The 23,600-nt window shown below is 31.5% G+C and overlaps 1 protein-coding gene across 1 annotated transcript in view; it reads right to left on the bottom strand.

The window, feature by feature from the left end:
• LOC143255958 (actin-binding LIM protein 1-like) overlaps positions 1-23,600 on the bottom strand; it is a 116,836-nt gene that overhangs the window by 8,589 nt on the left and 84,647 nt on the right. The window contains exons 17-18 of the mRNA XM_076512447.1: positions 5,710-5,779; positions 401-435 (exon numbers count right to left, since the gene is read on the bottom strand). Of these exons, the coding sequence (XP_076368562.1) occupies positions 401-435; positions 5,710-5,779 (105 nt within the window). The remainder of the gene's footprint in view (positions 1-400; positions 436-5,709; positions 5,780-23,600) is intronic.

The raw sequence follows: 23,600 nt of genomic DNA, 5'->3' as shown, positions 1-23,600 counted from the left end.
CCCCTCCCCCTGGTCAATAAGCACAAAGTACTTCAAAAACACTGGATCATATTGTTAGTCATGACACGAAGAGAAAAAAATACAATAATAATGTAACTCATTCATGAACATTAGTTCATATTTACAATAATAAATAACTTTATCATGATTCTGTAACAAAGGTTTAGGTTAAATGTATACTTAACAATGACATATTAGAGTAAAAGGCAAAGAATTATCTCTTCAACTGTTATATATATATAAATCAGACTTTTGAACATGTTGTGATTGGAAGTATAATGAAAATAATGATAGTTCCTCCTTACTGATATATTTATTAAAATATGTTCAAAAATTCTAAAAATCTTGTACATATCTTTGGTTTAAATAATTAGTATTTAAAAGATTTAAACTCACTTACCAAAAATGGTCTATCCTGTTCTGAGACTGTTGAAACTGGAAAACCAAAACAATAACATTAATTTCCAAAATGTTTGAAGAGCTTTCTGGATTTATGATGTAACTTATGTTAGCAAAGTTTGTGCACACCCAATGAAGTGTCTTATTGAACAACCTATTAAGATGTAAAGTACTTTCTATTGCACAGCATGTGATAGTAAAAGGACACCTTAATATTTTGTTCAGTCTTATAACTGTTTTTTAACACTCCTACGAAAAGTGGCCTAATAGGCCCCAGAGCAACTTGAAAGGTTATTAATTTTAGGCTAATAAATTTGTATTTAAATGAAACTGCCATTTCATTTGATTTCATTTCATTAATAGGCCCCAGAGCAACTTGAAAGGTTATTAATATTAGGCTAATAATTTTGTATTTAAATGAAATCAAATGAAATGGCAATTTCATATTTATTAGCCTAATATTAATAACCTTTGAAGTTGCTCTGGGGCCTATTAGGCCCCACTTTTGGTAGGAGTGTTGAAGCCTCTATGCACAAATGGTTACCAAGAAACAATTCCAGGGAAACATAAAATAAATTTAAAAAAAATACAAAACTAATTACTTGACAGAAAAATTTTGACAGAAATTGCTTTGCATTATTTTAACCTAACTGTAAATCAACTTAATACAATGTAAAGATAATTTAATGCAGTTAAAATTCCTAAATCACTAAACATATTTTCACTTTTTCTTGTTTCTTCAGCAAACCATGTGGAATAGAAAAATGAAATATCTGTGTCTTGTCTATGAATTATTAAAAATTTTGTTGTTAAAGCTGTTTTTTAATATCTATAATTCAAAAATGTATTTATGTAGCAAAAAATTCTGACAAAATCTAGCAACTATGTAACTTGATTAGTAGTAATTTAGTACCTTTTAAACTCCAAATAAACTCTAAAGGCTCACTTGGAAGTAAAATGTTAATATATCATTTGGCTAATTCTGTGACTAGTGAGAGCTCTCATAAAATAAAAATAAAAAAAGTACATTAAACATTTTCCCAAACTTCAAGTAAACTAAGAATCCACATAATCCAGCCTAATTCTAGAAGAGTTTTTATTAAATAAAACAATGACAACCACTTAGTTGCCACAATACTAATGTTTCAGGGAAATGTGTCAAATAAAGAAATTATTCATTTCTGAAGAATGTACTGAAATACAAGTCCATACCTGATTATTTCATCTGATGAAATATTTATTAAGAATATCATCAGAAGGACAAGATAATAAAATATTAGAATAAAAAGGGGCAAAGGCATCAAATCATAACAGCTCTGCTAACTGTAAATCAAACTACTGATGTTGTCTAATGGCTGACTTTATAAGAATCTAAAAACTAGTTAAAAATTCACATGATATAATGGCTTAAGTGGTATCATGAAATACAGGGTCAAATGAATAACATTTTACATCTTCAAAACTTAACAGATGCTTAAAAGGTAGACCAGTGTAACAGCAAAAGGATGAACAGTACAATTAAAGAGTCAGATACAAACCACCAAGGAAATTTAGAATCCAAATGTGAGAAACACCAAATGGGCAGCACAGAATCAGCATGAAGACAGAGAGTATAGCTGGAAAGCTAAAACAAAATCAGAAATGGAACATATGCTCCAGTCAAAAATTGAATCAATCTTAATAGTCAGTACACATAATTGGAAAGGGTCTAAAAAATCCAGTAAGAGGATGAAGAGTCCATCTGGATGGCACAACACAGAACCAGTAATTAGTTGGCAAAGCAATATTTAAGGAGCATGAATCTTCATAAAGTTTAAACAATATTCAAGATACCCTAACAATTTGAAGCTAATAAGCTGCAATCATGAAATAAGATATAAGAATTATGAGAAAAACATTTGTTGAGGAGTTTGAAATAAACAAGGCATAGTGCTGTTGAAAACTAAACATTCTAAGTTGCAATCGATATACCACAATGGCAAAGGGACTGGTTCTCCAAGTGAAAGTTGACATAACAGGAGACATCATGGGTGAGCTGTCCAAACTGGAGCAACAAGAAAATGCTGGCATTTTAAGTAACTGATCTCAGCAAGTACACATGGAAAAAGCAGAGAGAAAGTTGGGCAAAAGGGAAGAAATTCTTTCAAGATTCACTCAGGATACTCCCTGCCAGGAAGTTTGTATTTGGAAATGGACACCATTAGGGTTTAAGAAAACAGCTGTTTCATTACACAGGCTTGTGAATTTAAACTTCATAAAAGTTGTTTTGGTTTTAATAATGGATTTTCTAAGAATTCATTCAAGCAGATTTCAAAAATAATACTCATTTTTTTTCTATGACATCAGGATTTTTTACAAATCAGGATGAAAAAACTTACATCAAATTATTTTCCCATTTATCACAATAAACATTTTTTATTATTATATTTGGTTCTCAAATGACAAAAATGGTCTCACCTTGTGATTAGTACAGTGCAGAAGAAAATGTGACCCAATTTCATTAAAATAATTCACTTGTGTAAAAGTATATATATGACATTTTGCAAAAAATCTGTACCGGATGGTTTGTTTGTTTTTGAATTTTGCACAAAGCTACCCGAGGGCTATCTGTGCTAGCCGTCCCGAATTTAGCAGTGTAAGACCAGAGGGAAGGCAACTAGTCATCACCACCCACAGACAACTCTTGGGCTACTCTTTTACCAACGAATAATGGAATTGACCATCACATTATAATGCCCCCATGGCTGAAAGGGGTGAGCATGTTTGGTGTGACCAGGATTCGAACCCGCAACCCTCAGATTACGAGTCAAACGCCTTAACCCACCTGGCCTTGCTGAGCCATACTGGATGGAGAAAAATATATATCATATATGAATTCAGCATACAGAAATTTCTGTAGTATGTGTAAAAATGTCAAGACAATAAAAACATCACAAGTCTATGTTGTCAGGTGCCTAGCTGTTTGTATACTCACTGAAAATCTAAATGGGTAGAGAGGCCAACAATCTTAAGAAAGAAAACCTACCACACTCTTCATCACCCTGGAAACATGGCAGGCTCACTAGTTAGCATGCTTAGAATTATGTTAATGAAGTACAGAAAATGTTGCCAAACAATATCTTTGAGAATGAGTAACACACCATCTGCTGAGGTCGGACAAAAGAAAAGCCTATATGAATTAAAATACAGTGACGATGCAGAAAAGACAGAAATATGAGAAAAGCAAGCTTTAAGCCAAACATTCAAACATGTTGATATGAGTTGCTGCTTTCCAAGGGGTCCAAGAACCAGAACAACACTGATAACCCGGCACAGTGTCCCATCTAGCAAGAGAAAGGCATCTGTGAAAAAATAAAACTCTACCATATGAGGAAGAAATGGAGATCCTGTTATTGATAACTCTTGAATCTACCAACAAATGGCAACAACTCAAGGGTGAAAGGATATAGTTATACTGCATGACAATGGGGTTAGAGCTAGATGCTATTGAGAAATATTGCATGTAAGAGCTTCTCAAGATAATCACTTTGTGAAATGAAACCTATGATATAAATGCAGAAATAATGTCTTTGGTGGTAAGTGTGAAAAACATAACAATATTTATGCAAGATTCCACATCTTGTGATGCCAAAGGAGATGAATGAAATGTTCCTTGAAATATACTGATCCATAACCACAGATGTACCTGATACTATAATTGGTACTAACTTGGATTTGGAGTTGTGAATGATCCATCTAAAATATGTAATCAAACGAACCATATAAATGTTGAAATCAGTGTAAACTAAATTGAAGAGACCAGTGAACACTTTTGCTGTTTAAAATAAAACATGGTACCAAAGGAAATGGCAGTGAGCTGATAGAAAATGGCCAATAAGTATGGGCATAAAGATAAGTATTCTTTATAATACTTTCATTATCCAACCTCAATAAATGTAACCTTACATTTCTCTTTCATGATGAAAGCCTCCAGATAAAGATTGAATTGAGTAAGGTCATGAATGTCCCATGTCATTTGGAATTACTAGATCCATAATTTATCTGCAACTGCATTGTACAGAAAAGACATTAGAACAAGACTGAAGAAGTTGCTAAATGCAAAGATCCCAGTGTCAAATGTCCCGTAGATAAACAAATGATCTGAGGTGATGAGTTCCCCAAGTAGTCTGAATGGTAGGCTCATCTGGAACAAAAGAGAGTCACTGAGTAACTGAGAAGATTTACCTTGGTATCTTACACAACTGACCAGTAGCACTGAAAAAAATGAATGGAATAACTGATGTTGACTGAAAAGTAGATAAGGAAGAGAAAAGGCTTAACATTACTAATTGCCGACTTTGAAGAAAAATGATAACCAGAAATAATAAGCCCTAAACAGTTTCTGTTGATGCTGAATGGAAAACTAGTTATAGTGAAGTTTCTATGGAAAACTAGTTATAGTGAAGTTTCTATGGGAAACTAGTTATAGTGAAGTTTCTATGAAGATAAAAAAGACATAGAAATGAAGTTCTTTCAGGTCAGTTAAAATGTCAAGGTGAGCGACGAATACCTTGGAACACAACATTGTGCACAAAGGTGTCAGAGGAACATAAAACTATGTAATAATAGGAACTACATCAGTGTCAGCTGCAGAAGAGGAAGATTGTACTCAGAGAGAAGATTTAAAATGAGAAAAAGCAGTGTGTAATGCAGGAAAACTGTCGATGGTTAAAAACAAAATACCAGTGGAAAACCTCTGCTCCAATTAACTGATTACAAGGTTCAAGAAGTTGAGAAGTAAGGTGAGCAGAGAAAGATGACCTACTAAAAGATCACCTACATTATGAAACAACGAATGTGAAGGACATTAATATTTTGTTGATTTTTAAAATCAATTGCAGTAACACAAATATTAGAAGAAAGTGGATGTTACAAAGTGCCTAGAACTGAAATTCCCAACATGACATTAGTACCTTCAAGCACAAAAGATATTGATTCAAGATTTAAAACAAAATGTACCAGTAAAAGAAGAAAAGAGATATACATCAGACTAGCATAAACTCCTTCATAATTACAGTTAGCTTTCCAAACGTCATCAACATTAGCTATCTTTCCTATTACAACTTTCAGTAAGATCTGATTTAATAACTTCTCCAATAACCTCTTTGTTAACCTGAAGATAACCTGAGAAGATCGAAACATTGTTCTTTGCTCAGTAAAAGTGTTAATACTCATACCAGCCATATCTTAAAATACATTTTTACTTCAAGTGGGTTTCTCGTCATCATCTTGAATTAATAACTTCTGTTTTTCTAAATAAAACGTACTTACTATCTGACTTTCCACTGCTGAATTCAGAACTCAGGGTTTTAGACAGTTTTCCTAAAGCTAAGTCCCCCGGCTACAAAAAAAAAAAAAAAACTTTAGTAAACTATTGTTTTTGTGTATCTGATAAAGATTCCTCAATATCACAACTAAATGTTTATCATTTAATATCTGTACAAGTTCAACTGTGAAAACCAAAAAATTACTTTTATTGTCATAGTATGAAAGATATTAAAAGTTTCCACTTTTGAAGTCAAAGTTTAATAATTTTTACCATTTTAACACTAGGTTATATTCTGTATGTGGTTGGTTGGTTGATTTAGTGTTTAATGGCACAAAGCAGCTAGGCTATCTGTGCCAAATGTCTGGTATAAAGGTAAAAGAAAATTCAGTAAAATTCATAAAAGGAAATTAAGGTAAAACAAAACAAAGTTAATAAATAAATAAATAGCATAAAACCAATGTTTACATCTAGTCTACAACATCAAGAGAAAAACTACAGTGATTCAAGTCATAAAGGAGTTTCTGTAGCATGACTGTAATAATCATAATTCACCAGGAAGACTAATAGGTATGTACAAAAACCACCGTCAGTCACCTAAAGTTCGCCTTTCCAGTCTTGGTTTCGAGTTACTTAATGTTACAGCCAGTTTCCAATTTCAAATTGAACTAAATGAACTATGATTTTAAAAGGGAGCCACATTAAAAAATGTGTAATGTATAAATTAAAAAAACGTAAATGGCATTAAAAATATTAATGGCCTTTAAAAAACTAAAAACACTACCAAGGTAGACAGTGTCACCATCACCAATAACACTGTCTAATGTTATAGACAAACCTTGGAAAAGAACATGTTTAAAATGGTGCCGTCGTTGTGAATCATAACAATGACAAGAAAGTAAAATGTGACTTATTGTGATCTGAGTGTTACACAAACTACACACTGGTGCATCAGTTCCAGATAAAAGAATACGATGAGTTAAAAAACTGTGACCAATGTTCTGTATGTGTATGTAAGGACAATAACTGTTGAGGACAAGTCATAGTGTAATAATTATAATTATTGGGTACACAGCTAGCAAACTGGTATTTTTTTTATGCAAATTAATTCAACAATCTGCGAGACAAGGGCAAAAAACCCAAATACTACATAAAATGGTTATCCCAAGTTTCTACACTGTTCATTTTAATAACACACCAGTATTCCCTGCAAATAGCATGTACAATAAACAAATTCATCACATATTAGTGTTAAAATATGATAAAAAAATCTTATTCCTTCAATATCTTTACAAAAACAATTTTCACAGTTTTAAAAATTAAACATTCTTATGATAAAAAGAAAAACATTTGAAATGCATTTTGGATGAAGAAAAGTGTTTTTAATTGTAACATAAAAATAACTTTGCACATGGACTGTTAAAACAAATACCCAATATATTCATTTAAATATTAAAATATTTCACTAAAAAAACTTTTTTTGTATGTGAAAGATTTATAATGATAACTAAAAGACTGCCAAATTATCTGAAAATATATACATATCATATTGAAAGTTAGAAGTATGAAATTTATAAAAATTTAAATCAGTACAAAAATGTCTTGTGGTGAGTCCAATTGACTGAGCACATACTGAGTGAGTTAGAGACTTATGGTTGTTGAAATATTCTCCATAAGTCACTTGGGTACATCCTACACACTGGTGAATGTATTTTTTAAACTATAAGAGACAAATGGTACTTTATGTGTACAAGTGGTACTTTATGCATGCAAGTAATTTCGCTAGAAATTTTAGAATTTTTCTGGTTGTTTGTCAGAAAAAAAAGAAAGAAAGATAGTAGTTTATATTAGTTTACAGGTTTTACAACAAGCCTTTTACACAGATGACAACCATTCTTTGGTGTTGTATAATTCAGTAACAACGAGAATTTTACAGGGATGACAACTGTTCTTTGGTGTAGTGTAATTCAGTAACAATGAGGCTTTTATGTTGATGATAACCATTCTTTGGTGTTGTGTAATTCAATAACAACGAGACTTTTATGTAGATGATAACCATTCTTTGGTGTACTGTAATTCAGTAACAACGAGGTTTTTATGTAAATGATAACCATTCTTTAGTGTAGTATAATTCAGTAACAACAAGGCTTTTATGAAGATGATAACCATTCTTTGGTGTAGTATAATTCAGTAACAACGAGGCTTTTATGTACATGACAACCATTCTTTGGTGTAGTATAATTCAGTAACAACGAGGCTTTTATGTACATGACAACCACTCTTTGGTGAACTGTAATTCAGTAACAACGAGGTTTTGATGTAAATGATAACCATTCTTTAGTGTAGTATAATTCAGTAACAACGAGGCTTTTATGTACATGACAACCATTCTTTGGTGTAGTATAATTCAGTAACAACGAGGCTTTTATGTAGATGATAACCATTCTTTGGTGTAGTATAATTCAGTAACAACGAGGCTTTTATGTACATGACAACCATTCTTTGGTGTAGTATAATTCAGTAACAACGAGGCTTTTATGTACATGACAACCATTCTTTGGTGTAGTATAATTCAGTAACAACGAGGCTTTTATGTACATGACAACCATTCTTTGGTGTGGTATAATTCAGTAACATCGAGGCTTTTATGTAGATGACAACCATTCTTTGGTGTGGTATAATTCAGTGACAACAAGGTTTTTATGAACATAACAACCATTCTTTGGTGTAGTATAATTCAGTAACAACGAGGCTTTTATGTACATGACAACCATTCTTTGGTGTAGTATAATTCAGTAACAACAAGGCTTTTATGTAGATGATAACCATTCTCTGGTGTAGTGTAATTCAGTAACAACAAGGCTTTTATGTAGATGATAACCATTCTTTGGTGTAGTATAATTCAGTAACAACGAGGCTTTTATGTAGATGATAACCATTCTTTGGTGTAGTATAATTCAGTAACAACGAGACTTTTATGTAGATGATAACCATTCTTTGGTGTAGTATAATTCAGTAACAACGAGACTTTTATGTAGATGATAACCATTCTTTGGTGTAGTATAATTCAGTGACAACGAGGCTTTTATGTACATAACAACCATTCTTTGGTGTAGTATAATTCAGTAACAACGAGGCTTTTATGTACATGACAACCATTCTTTGGTGTAGTATAATTCAGTAACAACGAGGCTTTTATGTAGATGATAACCATTCTTTGGTGTAGTATAATTCAGTAACAACAAGGCTTTTATGTACATAACAACCATTCTTTGGTGTAGTATAATTCAGTAACAACGAGGCTTTTATGTAGATGACAACCATTCTTTGGTGTAGTATAATTCAGTAACAACAAGGTTTTTATGTAGATGATAACCATTCTTTGGTGTAGTATAATTCAGTAACAACGAGGCTTTTATGTTGATGATAACCATTCTTTGGTGTAGTGTAATTCAGTAACAACGAGGTTTTTATGTAAATGATAACCATTCTTTGGTGTAGTATAATTCAGTAACAACAAGGCTTTTATGTAGATGATAACCATTCTTTGGTGTAGTGTAATTCAGTAACAACGAGGTTTTATGTAGATGATAACCATTCTTTGGTGTAGTATAATTCAGTAACAACAAGGCTTTTATGTAGATGATAACCATTCTTTGGTGTAGTATAATTCAGTAACAACGAGGCTTTTATGTACATGACAACCATTCTTTGGTGTAGTATAATTCAGTAACAACAAGGCTTTTATGTAGATGATAACCATTCTTTGGTGTAGTATAATTCAGTAACAACGAGGCTTTTATGTACATGACAACCATTCTTTGGTGTAGTATAATTCAGTAACAACGAGGCTTTTATGTAGATGATAACCATTCTTTGGTGTAGTATAATTCAGTAACAACGAGGCTTTTATGTAGATGATAACCATTCTTTGGTGTAGTATAATTCAGTAACAACGAGGCTTTTATGTAGATGATAACCATTCTTTGGTGTAGTATAATTCAGTAACAACGAGAGTTTTATGTAGATGACAACCATTCTTTGGTGTAGTATAATTCAGTAACAACGAGGCTTTTATGTAGATGACAACCATTCTTTGGTGTAGTATAATTCAGTAACAACGAGGCTTTTATGTAGATGACAACCATTCTTTGGTGTAGTATAATTCAGTAACAACGAGGCTTTTATGTAGATGACAACCATTCTTTGGTGTAGTATAATTCAGTAACAACGAGGCTTTTATGTAGATGATAACCATTCTTTGGTGTAGTATAATTCAGTAACAACGAGACTTTTATGTAGATGATAACCATTCTTTGGTGTAGTATAATTCAGTAACAACGAGACTTTTATGTAGATGATAACCATTCTTTGGTGTAGTATAATTCAGTAACAACGAGACTTTTATGTTGATGGTAACCATTCTTTGGTGTAGTATAATTCAGTGACAACGAGACTTTTATGTAGATGACAACCATTCTTTGGTGTAGTGTAATTCAGTAACAACGAGGCTTTTATGTAGATGATAACCATTCTTTGGTGTAGTATAATTCAGTAACAACGAGACTTTTATGTAGATGATAACCATTCTTTGGTGTAGTATAATTCAGTAACAACGAGACTTTTATGTAGATGATAACCATTCTTTGGTGTAGTATAATTCAGTAACAACGAGGCTTTTATGTAGATGATAACCATTCTTTGGTGTAGTATAATTCAGTAACAACGAGACTTTTATGTAGATGATAACCATTCTTTGGTGTAGTATAATTCAGTAACAACGAGACTTTTATGTAGATGATAACCATTCTTTGGTGTAGTATAATTCAGTAACAACGAGACTTTTATGTAGATGATAACCATTCTTTGGTGTAGTATAATTCAGTAACAACGAGACTTTTATGTTGATGATAACCATTCTTTGGTGTAGTATAATTCAGTGACAACGAGACTTTTATGTAGATGATAACCATTCTTTGGTGTAGTATAATTCAGTAACAACGAGACTTTTATGTAGATGATAACCATTCTTTGGTGTAGTATAATTCAGTAACAACGAGACTTTTATGTAGATGATAACCATTCTTTGGTGTAGTATAATTCAGTAACAACGAGACTTTTATGTAGATGATAACCATTCTTTGGTGTAGTATAATTCAGTAACAACGAGACTTTTATGTAGATGATAACCATTCTTTGGTGTAGTATAATTCAGTAACAACGAGACTTTTATGTAGATGATAACCATTCTTTGGTGTAGTATAATTCAGTAACAACGAGACTTTTATGTAGATGATAACCATTCTTTGGTGTAGTATAATTCAGTAACAACGAGACTTTTATGTAGATGATAACCATTCTTTGGTGTAGTATAATTCAGTAACAACGAGACTTTGTATGTTGATGAATAACCATTCTTTGGTGTAGTATAATTCAGTGACAACGAGACTTTTATGTAGATGACAACCATTCTTTGGTGTAGTATAATTCAGTAACAACGAGACTTTTATGTAGATGATAACCATTCTTTGGTGTAGTATAATTCAGTAACAACGAGACTTTTATGTAGATGATAACCATTCTTTGGTGTAGTATAATTCAGTGACAACGAGGCTTTTATGTAGATGATAACCATTCTTTGGTGTAGTATAATTCAGTAACAACGAGACTTTTATGTAGATGATAACCATTCTTTGGTGTAGTATAATTCAGTGACAACGAGACTTTTATGTAGATGATAACCATTCTTTGGTGTAGTATAATTCAGTAACAACGAGACTTTTATGTAGATGATAACCATTCTTTGGTGTAGTATAATTCAGTAACAACGAGACTTTTATGTAGATGATAACCATTCTTTGGTGTAGTATAATTCAGTAACAACGAGACTTTTATGTAGATGATAACCATTCTTTGGTGTAGTATAATTCAGTAACAACGAGGCTTTTATGTAGATGATAACCATTCTTCTTTGGTGTAGTATAATTCAGTAACAACGAGACTTTTATGTAGATGATAACCATTCTTTGGTGTAGTATAATTCAGTAACAACGAGACTTTTATGTAGATGATAACCATTCTTTGGTGTAGTATAATTCAGTAACAACGAGACTTTTATGTAGATGATAACCATTCTTTGGTGTAGTATAATTCAGTAACAACGAGACTTTTATGTAGATGATAACCATTCTTTGGTGTAGTATAATTCAGTAACAACGAGACTTTTATGTTGATGATAACCATTCTTTGGTGTAGTATAATTCAGTAACAACGAGACTTTTATGTAGATGATAACCATTCTTTGGTGTAGTATAATTCAGTAACAACGAGACTTTTATGTAGATGATAACCATTCTTTGGTGTAGTATAATTCAGTAACAACGAGACTTTTATGTAGATGATAACCATTCTTTGGTGTAGTATAATTCAGTAACAACGAGACTTTTATGTAGATGATAACCATTCTTTGGTGTAGTATAATTCAGTAACAACGAGACTTTTATGTAGATGATAACCATTCTTTGGTGTAGTATAATTCAGTAACAACGAGACTTTTATGTAGATGATAACCATTCTTTGGTGTAGTATAATTCAGTAACAACGAGACTTTTATGTAGATGATAACCATTCTTTGGTGTAGTATAATTCAGTAACAACGAGACTTTTATGTAGATGATAACCATTCTTTGGTGTAGTATAATTCAGTAACAACGAGACTTTTATGTAGATGATAACCATTCTTTGGTGTAGTATAATTCAGTGACAACGAGACTTTTATGTAGATGATAACCATTCTTTGGTGTAGTATAATTCAGTAACAACGAGACTTTTATGTAGATGATAACCATTCTTTGGTGTAGTATAATTCAGTAACAACGAGACTTTTATGTAGATGATAACCATTCTTTGGTGTAGTATAATTCAGTAACAACGAGACTTTTATGTAGATGATAACCATTCTTTGGTGTAGTATAATTCAGTAACAACGAGACTTTTATGTAGATGATAACCATTCTTTGGTGTAGTATAATTCAGTAACAACGAGACTTTTATGTAGATGATAACCATTCTTTGGTGTAGTATAATTCAGTAACAACGAGACTTTTATGTAGATGATAACCATTCTTTGGTGTAGTATAATTCAGTAACAACGAGACTTTTATGTAGATGATAACCATTCTTTGGTGTAGTATAATTCAGTAACAACGAGACTTTTATGTAGATGATAACCATTCTTTGGTGTAGTATAATTCAGTAACAACGAGACTTTTATGTAGATGATAACCATTCTTTGGTGTAGTATAATTCAGTAACAACGAGACTTTTATGTAGATGAAACCATTCTTTGGTGTAGTATAATTCAGTAACAACGAGACTTTTATGTAGATGATAACCATTCTTTGGTGTAGTATAATTCAGTAACAACGAGACTTTTATGTAGATGATAACCATTCTTTGGTGTAGTATAATTCAGTAACAACGAGACTTTTATGTAGATGATAACCATTCTTTGGTGTAGTATAATTCAGTAACAACGAGACTTTTATGTAGATGATAACCATTCTTTGGTGTAGTATAATTCAGTAACAACGAGACTTTTATGTAGATGATAACCATTCTTTGGTGTAGTATAATTCAGTAACAACGAGACTTTTATGTAGATGATAACCATTCTTTGGTGTAGTATAATTCAGTAACAACGAGACTTTTATGTAGATGATAACCATTCTTTGGTGTAGTATAATTCAGTAACAACGAGACTTTTATGTAGATGATAACCATTCTTTGGTGTAGTATAATTCAGTAACAACGAGACTTTTATGTAGATGATAACCATTCTTTGGTGTAGTATAATTCAGTAACAACGAGACTTTTATGTTGATGATAACCATTCTTTGGTGTAGTATAATTCAGTAACAACGAGACTTTTATGTAGATGATAACCATTCTTTGGTGTAGTATAATTCAGTAACAACGAGACTTTTATGTAGATGATAACCATTCTTTGGTGTAGTATAATTCAGTAACAACGAGACTTTTATGTAGATGATAACCATTCTTTGGTGTAGTATAATTCAGTAACAACGAGACTTTTATGTAGATGATAACCATTCTTTGGTGTAGTATAATTCAGTAACAACGAGACTTTTATGTAGATGATAACCATTCTTTGGTGTAGTATAATTCAGTAACAACGAGACTTTTATGTAGATGATAACCATTCTTTGGTGTAGTATAATTCAGTAACAACGAGACTTTTATGTAGATGATAACCATTCTTTGGTGTAGTATAATTCAGTAACAACGAGACTTTTATGTAGATGATAACCATTCTTTGGTGTAGTATAATTCAGTAACAACGAGACTTTTATGTAGATGATAACCATTCTTTGGTGTAGTATAATTCAGTAACAACGAGACTTTTATGTAGATGATAACCATTCTTTGGTGTAGTATAATTCAGTAACAACGAGACTTTTATGTAGATGATAACCATTCTTTGGTGTAGTATAATTCAGTAACAACGAGACTTTTATGTAGATGATAACCATTCTTTGGTGTAGTATAATTCAGTAACAACGAGACTTTTATGTAGATGATAACCATTCTTTGGTGTAGTATAATTCAGTTTTACAACGAGACTTTTATGTAGATGATAACCATTCTTTGGTGTAGTATAATTCAGTAACAACGAGACTTTTATGTAGATGATAACCATTCTTTGGTGTAGTATAATTCAGTAACAACGAGACTTTTATGTAGATGATAACCATTCTTTGGTGTAGTATAATTCAGTAACAACGAGACTTTTATGTAGATGATAACCATTCTTTGGTGTAGTATAATTCAGTACAACGACGTAGATGATAACCATTTTTGGTGTAGTATAATTCAGTAACAACGAGACTTTTATGTAGATGAAACCATTCTTTGGTGTAGTATAATTCAGTAACAACGAGACTTTTATGTAGATGATAACCATTCTTTGGTGTAGTATAATTCAGTAACAACGAGACTTTTATGTAGATGATAACCATTCTTTGGTGTAGTATAATTCAGTAACAACGAGACTTTTATGTAGATGATAACCATTCTTTGGTGTAGTATAATTCAGTAACAACGAGACTTTTATGTAGATGATAACCATTCTTTGGTGTAGTATAATTCAGTAACAACGAGACTTTTGTAGATGTAGATGATGAACCATTCTTTGGTGTAGTATAATTCAGTAACAACGAGACTTTTATGTAGATGATAACCATTCTTTGGTGTAGTATAATTCAGTACAACAATGTAGATGATAACCATTCTTTGAGTATAATTCAGTAACTTTTATGTAGATGATAACCATTCTTTGGTGTAGTATAATTCAGTGTTTTATGTAGATGATAACCATTCTTTGGTGTAGTATAATTCAGTAACAACGAGACTTTTATGTAGATGATAACCATTCTTTGGTGTAGTATAATTCAGTAACAACGAGACTTTTATGTAGATGATAACCATTCTTTGGTGTAGTATAATTCAGTAACAACGAGACTTTTATGTAGATGATAACCATTCTTTGGTGTAGTATAATTCAGTAACAACGAGACTTTTATGTAGATGATAACCATTCTTTGGTGTAGTATAATTCAGTAACAACGAGACTTTTATGTAGATGATAACCATTCTTTGGTGTAGTATAATTCAGTAACAACGAGACTTTTATGAGATGATAACCATTCTTTGGTGTAGTATAATTCTTTTATGTAGATGATAACCATTCTTTGGTGTAGTATAATTCAGTAACAACGAGACTTTTATGTAGATGATAACCATTCTTTGGTGTAGTATAATTCAGTAACAACGAGACTTTTATGTAGATGATAACCATTCTTTGGTGTAGTATAATTCAGTAACAACGAGACTTTTATGTAGATGATAACCATTCTTTGGTGTAGTATAATTCAGTAACAACGAGACTTTTATGTAGATGATAACTTTGGTGTATGAGACTTTTATGTAGATGATAACCATTCTTTGGTGTAGTATAATTCAGTAACAACGAGACTTTTATGTAGATGATAACCATTCTTTGGTGTAGTATAATTCAGTAACAACGAGATGATAACCATTTTATGTAGATGATAAACCATTCTTTGGTGTAGTATAATTCAGTAACAACGAGACTTTTATGTAGATGATAACCATTCTTTGGTGTAGTATAATTCAGTAACAACGAGACTTTTATGTAGATGATAACCATTCTTTGGTGTAGTATAATTCAGTAACAACGAGACTTTTATGTAGATGATAACCATTCTTTGGTGTAGTATAATTCAGTAACAACGAGACTTTTATGTAGATGATAACCATTCTTTGGTGTAGTATAATTCAGTAACAACGAGACTTTTATGTAGATGATAACCATTCTTTGGTGTAGTATAATTCAGTAACAACGAGACTTTTATGTAGATGATAACCATTCTTTGGTGTAGTATAATTCAGTAACAACGAGACTTTTATGTAGATGATAACCATTCTTTGGTGTAGTAGAATTCAGTAACAACGAGGCTTTTATGTAGATGATAACCATTCTTTGGTGTAGTATAATTCAGTAACAACGAGACTTTTATGTAGATGATAACCATTCTTTGGTGTAGTATAATTCAGTAACAACGAGACTTTTATGTAGATGGTAACCATTCTTTGGTGTAGTATAATTCAGTAACAACGAGACTTTTTTGGTGTATGTAGATGATAACCATTCTTTGGTGTAGTATAATTCAGTAACAACGAGACTTTTATGTAGATGATAACCATTCTTTGGTGTAGTATAATTCAGTAACAACGAGACTTTTATGTAGATGATAACCATTCTTTGGTGTAGTATAATTCAGTAACAACGAGACTTTTATGTAGATGATAACCATTCTTTGGTGTAGTATAATTCAGTAACAACGAGACTTTTATGTAGATGATAACCATTCTTTGGTGTAGTATAATTCAGTAACAACGAGACTTTTATGTAGATGATAACCATTCTTTGGTGTAGTATAATTCAGTAACAACGAGACTTTTATGTAGATGATAACCATTCTTTGGTGTAGTATAATTCAGTAACAACGAGACTTTTATGTAGATGATAACCATTCTTTGGTGTAGTATAATTCAGTAACAACGAGACTTTTATGTAGATGATAACCATTCTTTGGTGTAGTATAATTCAGTAACAACGAGACTTTTATGTAGATGATAACCATTCTTTGGTGTAGTATAATTCAGTAACAACGAGACTTTTATGTAGATGATAACCATTCTTTGGTGTAGTATAATTCAGTAACAACGAGACTTTTATGTAGATGATAACCATTCTTTGGTGTAGTATAATTCAGTAACAACGAGACTTTTATGTAGATGATAACCATTCTTTGGTGTAGTATAATTCAGTAACAACGAGACTTTTATGTAGATGATAACCATTCTTTGGTGTAGTATAATTCAGTAACAACAGAGACTTTTATGTAGATGATAACCATTCTTTGGTGTAGTATAATTCAGTAACAACGAGACTTTTATGTAGATGATAACCATTCTTTGGTGTAGTATAATTCAGTAACAACGAGACTTTTATGTAGATGATAACCATTCTTTGGTGTAGTATAATTCAGTAACAACGAGACTTTTATGTAGATGATAACCATTCTTTGGTGTAGTATAATTCAGTAACAACGAGACTTTTATGTAGATGATAACCATTCTTTGGTGTAGTATAATTCAGTAACAACGAGACTTTTTGGTGTATGTTCAGTAACAACGAGACTTTTATGTAGATGATAACCATTCTTTGGTGTAGTATAATTCAGTAACAACGAGACTTTTATGTAGATGATAACCATTCTTTGGTGTAGTATAATTCAGTAACAACGAGACTTTTATGTAGATGATAACCATTCTTTGGTGTAGTATAATTCAGTAACAACGAGACTTTTATGTTGATGATAACCATTCTTTGGTGTAGTATAATTCAGTGACAACGAGACTTTTATGTAGATGATAACCATTCTTTGGTGTAGTATAATTCAGTGTAGTACAACGAGACTTTTATGTAGATGATAACCATTCTTTGGTGTAGTATAATTCAGTAACAACGAGACTTTTATGTAGATGATAACCATTCTTTGGTGTAGTATAATTCAGTAACAACGAGACTTTTATGTAGATGATAACCATTCTTTGGTGTAGTATAATTCAGTAACAACGAGACTTTTATGTAGATGATAACCATTCTTTGGTGTAGTATAATTCAGTAACAACGAGACTTTTATGTAGATGATAACCATTCTTTGGTGTAGTATAATTCAGTAACAACGAGACTTTTATGTAGATGATAACCATTCTTTGGTGTAGTATAATTCAGTAACAACGAGACTTTTATGTAGATGATAACCATTCTTTGGTGTAGTATAATTCAGTAACAACAACGAGACTTTTATGTAGATGATAACCATTCTTTGGTGTAGTATAATTCAGTAACAACGAGACTTTTATGTAGATGATAACCATTCTTTGGTGTAGTATAATTCAGTAACAACGAGACTTTTATGTAGATGATAACCATTCTTTGGTGTAGTATAATTCAGTAACAACGAGACTTTTATGTAGATGATAACCATTCTTTGGTGTAGTATAATTCAGTAACAACGAGACTTTTATGTAGATGATAACCATTCTTTGGTGTAGTATAATTCAGTAACAACGAGACTTTTATGTAGATGATAACCATTCTTTGGTGTAGTATAATTCAGTAACAACGAGACTTTTATGTAGATGATAACCATTCTTTGGTGTAGTATAATTCAGTAACAACGAGACTTTTATGTAGATGATAACCATTCTTTGGTGTAGTATAATTCAGTAACAACGAGACTTTTATGTAGATGATAACCATTCTTTGGTGTAGTATAATTCAGTAACAACGAGACTTTTATGTAGATGATAACCATTCTTTGGTGTAGTATAATTCAGTAACAACGAGACTTTTATGTAGATGATAACCATTCTTTGGTGTAGTATAATTCAGTAACAACGAGACTTTTATGTAGATGATAACCATTCTTTGGTGTAGTATAATTCAGTAACAACGAGACTTTTATGTAGATGATAACCATTCTTTGGTGTAGTATAATTCAGTAACAACGAGACTTTTATGTAGATGATAACCATTCTTTGGTGTAGTATAATTCAGTAACAACGAGACTTTTATGTAGATGATAACCATTCTTTGGTGTAGTATAATTCAGTAACAACGAGACTTTTATGTAGATGATAACCATTCTTTGGTGTAGTATAATTCAGTAACAACGAGACTTTTATGTAGATGATAACCATTCTTTGGTGTAGTATAATTCAGTAACAACGAGACTTTTATGTAGATGATAACCATTCTTTGGTGTAGTATAATTCAGTAACAACGAGACTTTTATGTAGATGATAACCATTCTTTGGTGTAGTATAATTCAGTAACAACGAGACTTTTATGTAGATGATAACCATTCTTTGGTGTAGTATAATTCAGTAACAACGAGACTTTTTGTATGTATGATAACCATTCTTTGGTGTAGTATAATTCAGTAACAACGAGACTTTTATGTAGATGATAACCATTCTTTGGTGTAGTATAATTCAGTAACAACGAGACTTTTATGTAGATGATAACCATTCTTTGGTGTAGTATAATTCAGTAACAACGAGACTTTTATGTAGATGATAACCATTCTTTGGTGTAGTATAATTCAGTAACAACGAGACTTTTATGTAGATGATAACCATTCTTTGGTGTAGTATAATTCAGTAACAACGAGACTTTTATGTAGATGATAACCATTCTTTGGTGTAGTATAATTCAGTAACAACGAGACTTTTATGTAGATGATAACCATTCTTTGGTGTAGTATAATTCAGTAACAACGAGACTTTTATGTTGATGATAACCATTCTTTGGTGTAGTATAATTCAGTAACAACGAGACTTTTATGTAGATGATAACCATTCTTTGGTGTAGTATAATTCAGTAACAACGAGACTTTTATGTAGATGATAACCATTCTTTGGTGTAGTATAATTCAGTAACAACGAGACTTTTATGTAGATGATAACCATTCTTTGGTGTAGTATAATTCAGTAACAACGAGACTTTTATGTAGATGATAACCATTCTTTGGTGTAGTATAATTCAGTAACAACGAGACTTTTATGTAGATGATAACCATTCTTTGGTGTAGTATAATTCAGTAACAACGAGACTTTTATGTAGATGATAACCATTCTTTGGTGTAGTATAATTCAGTAACAACGAGACTTTTATGTAGATGATAACCATTCTTTGGTGTAGTATAATTCAGTAACAACGAGACTTTTATGTAGATGATAACCATTCTTTGGTGTAGTATAATTCAGTAACAACGAGACTTTTATGTAGATGATAACCATTCTTTGGTGTAGTATAATTCAGTAACAACGAGACTTTTATGTAGATGATAACCATTCTTTGGTGTAGTATAATTCAGTAACAACGAGACTTTTATGTAGATGATAACCATTCTTTGGTGTAGTATAATTCAGTGGTGTACAACGAGACTTTTATGTAGATGATAACCATTCTTTGGTGTAGTATAATTCAGTAACAACGAGACTTTTATGTAGATGATAACCATTCTTTGGTGTAGTATAATTCAGTAACAACGAGACTTTTATGTAGATGATAACCATTCTTTGGTGTAGTATAATTCAGTAACAACGAGACTTTTATGTAGATGATGAAACCATTCTTTGGTGTAGTATAATTCAGTAACAACGAGACTTTTATGTAGATGATAACCATTCTTTGGTGTAGTATAATTCAGTAACAACGAGACTTTTATGTAGATGATAACCATTCTTTGGTGTAGTATAATTCAGTAACAACGAGACTTTTATGTAGATGATAACCATTCTTTGGTGTAGTATAATTCAGTAACAACGAGACTTTTATGTAGATGATAACCATTCTTTGGTGTAGTATAATTCAGTAACAACGAGACTTTTATGTAGATGATAACCATTCTTTGGTGTAGTATAATTCAGTGACAACGAACGAGACTTTTATGTAGATGATAACCATTCTTTGGTGTAGTATAATTCAGTAACAACGAGACTTTTATGTAGATGATAACCATTCTTTGGTGTAGTATAATTCAGTAACAACGAGACTTTTATGTAGATGATAACCATTCTTTGGTGTAGTATAATTCAGTAACAACGAGACTTTTATGTAGATGATAACCATTCTTTGGTGTAGTATAATTCAGTAACAACGAGACTTTTATGTAGATGATAACCATTCTTTGGTGTAGTATAATTCAGTAACAACGAGACTTTTATGTAGATGATAACCATTCTTTGGTGTAGTATAATTCAGTAACAACGAGACTTTTATGTAGATGATAACCATTCTTTGGTGTAGTATAATTCAGTAACAACGAGACTTTTATGTAGATGATAACCATTCTTTGGTGTAGTATAATTCAGTAACAACGAGACTTTTATGTAGATGATAACCATTCTTTGGTGTAGTATAATTCAGTAACAACGAGACTTTTATGTAGATGATAACCATTCTTTGGTGTAGTATAATTCAGTAACAACGAGACTTTTATGTATGATGAGTAACAGTAACATTTTATGTAGATGATAACCATTCTTTGGTGTAGTATAATTCAGTAACAACGAGACTTTTATGTAGATGATAACCATTCTTTGGTGTAGTATAATTCAGTAACAACGAGACTTTTATGTAGATGATAACCATTCTTTGGTGTAGTATAATTCAGTAACAACGAGACTTTTATGTAGATGATAACCATTCTTTGGTGTAGTATAATTCAGTAACAACGAGACTTTTATGTAGATGATAACCATTCTTTGGTGTAGTATAATTCAGTAACAACGAGACTTTTATGTAGATGATAACCATTCTTTGGTGTAGTATAATTCAGTAACAACGAGACTTTTATGTAGATGATAACCATTCTTTGGTGTAGTATAATTCAGTAACAACGAGACTTTTATGTAGATGATAACCATTCTTTGGTGTAGTATAATTCAGTAACAACGAGACTTTTATGTAGATGATAACCATTCTTTGGTGTAGTATAATTCAGTAACAACGAGACTTTTATGTAGATGATAACCATTCTTTGGTGTAGTATAATTCAGTAACAACGAGACTTTTATGTAGATGATAACCATTCTTTGGTGTAGTATAATTCAGTAACAACGAGACTTTTATGTAGATGATAACCATTCTTTGGTGTAGTATAATTCAGTAACAACGAGACTTTTATGTAGATGATAACCATTCTTTGGTGTAGTATAATTCAGTAACAACGAGACTTTTATGTAGATGATAACCATTCTTTGGTGTAGTATAATTCAGTAACAACGAGACTTTTATGTAGATGATAACCATTCTTTGGTGTAGTATAATTCAGTAACAACGAGACTTTTATGTAGATGATAACCATTCTTTGGTGTAGTATAATTCAGTAACAACGAGACTTTTATGTAGATGATAACCATTCTTTGGTGTAGTATAATTCAGTAACAACGAGACTTTTATGTTGATGATAACCATTCTTTGGTGTAGTATAATTCAGTAACAACGAGACTTTTATGTAGATGATAACCATTCTTTGGTGTAGTATAATTCAGTAACAACGAGACTTTTATGTAGATGATAACCATTCTTTGGTGTAGTATAATTCAGTAACAACGAGACTTTTATGTAGATGATAACCATTCTTTGGTGTAGTATAATTCAGTAACAACGAGACTTTTATGTAGATGATAACCATTCTTTGGTGTAGTATAATTCAGTGACAACGAGACTTTTATGTAGATGATAACCATTCTTTGGTGTAGTATAATTCAGTAACAACGAGTATAATTTTTTTACGTAGATGATAACCATTCTTTGGTGTAGTATAATTCAGTAACAACGAGACTTTTATGTAGATGATAACCATTCTTTGGTGTAGTATAATTCAGTAACAACGAGACTTTTATGTAGATGATAACCATTCTTTGGTGTAGTATAATTCAGTAACAACGAGACTTTTATGTAGATGATAACCATTCTTTGGTGTAGTATAATTCAGTAACAACGAGACTTTTATGTAGATGATAACCATTCTTTGGTGTAGTATAATTCAGTAACAACGAGACTTTTATGTAGATGATAACCATTCTTTGGTGTAGTATAATTCAGTAACAACGAGACTTTTATGTAGATGATAACCATTCTTTGGTGTAGTATAATTCAGTAACAACGAGACTTTTATGTAGATGATAACCATTCTTTGGTGTAGTATAATTCAGTAACAACGAGACTTTTATGTAGATGATAACCATTCTTTGGTGTAGTATAATTCAGTAACAACGAGACTTTTATGTAGATGATAACCATTCTTTGGTGTAGTATAATTCAGTAACAACGAGACTTTTATGTAGATGATAACCATTCTTTGGTGTAGTATAATTCAGTGACAACGAGACTTTTATGTAGATGATAACCATTCTTTGGTGTAGTATAATTCAGTAACTACGAGACTTTTATGTAGATGATAACCATTCTTTGGTGTAGTATAATTCAGTAACAACGAGACTTTTATGTAGATGATAACCATTCTTTGGTGTAGTATAATTCAGTAACAACGAGACTTTTATGTAGATGATAACCATTCTTTGGTGTAGTATAATTCAGTAACAACGAGACTTTTATGTAGATGATAACCATTCTTTGGTGTAGTATAATTCAGTAACAACGAGACTTTTATGTAGATGATAACCATTCTTTGGTGTAGTATAATTCAGT

The sequence above is a fragment of the Tachypleus tridentatus genome, chromosome 7, assembly GCF_004210375.1.
Source record: "Tachypleus tridentatus isolate NWPU-2018 chromosome 7, ASM421037v1, whole genome shotgun sequence".
In the NCBI taxonomy this organism is placed as follows: domain Eukaryota; kingdom Metazoa; phylum Arthropoda; class Merostomata; order Xiphosura; family Limulidae; genus Tachypleus; species Tachypleus tridentatus.
Note: the sequence above shows the minus strand (reverse complement) of the source record. Positions and strands in the feature narration are given on the sequence as shown.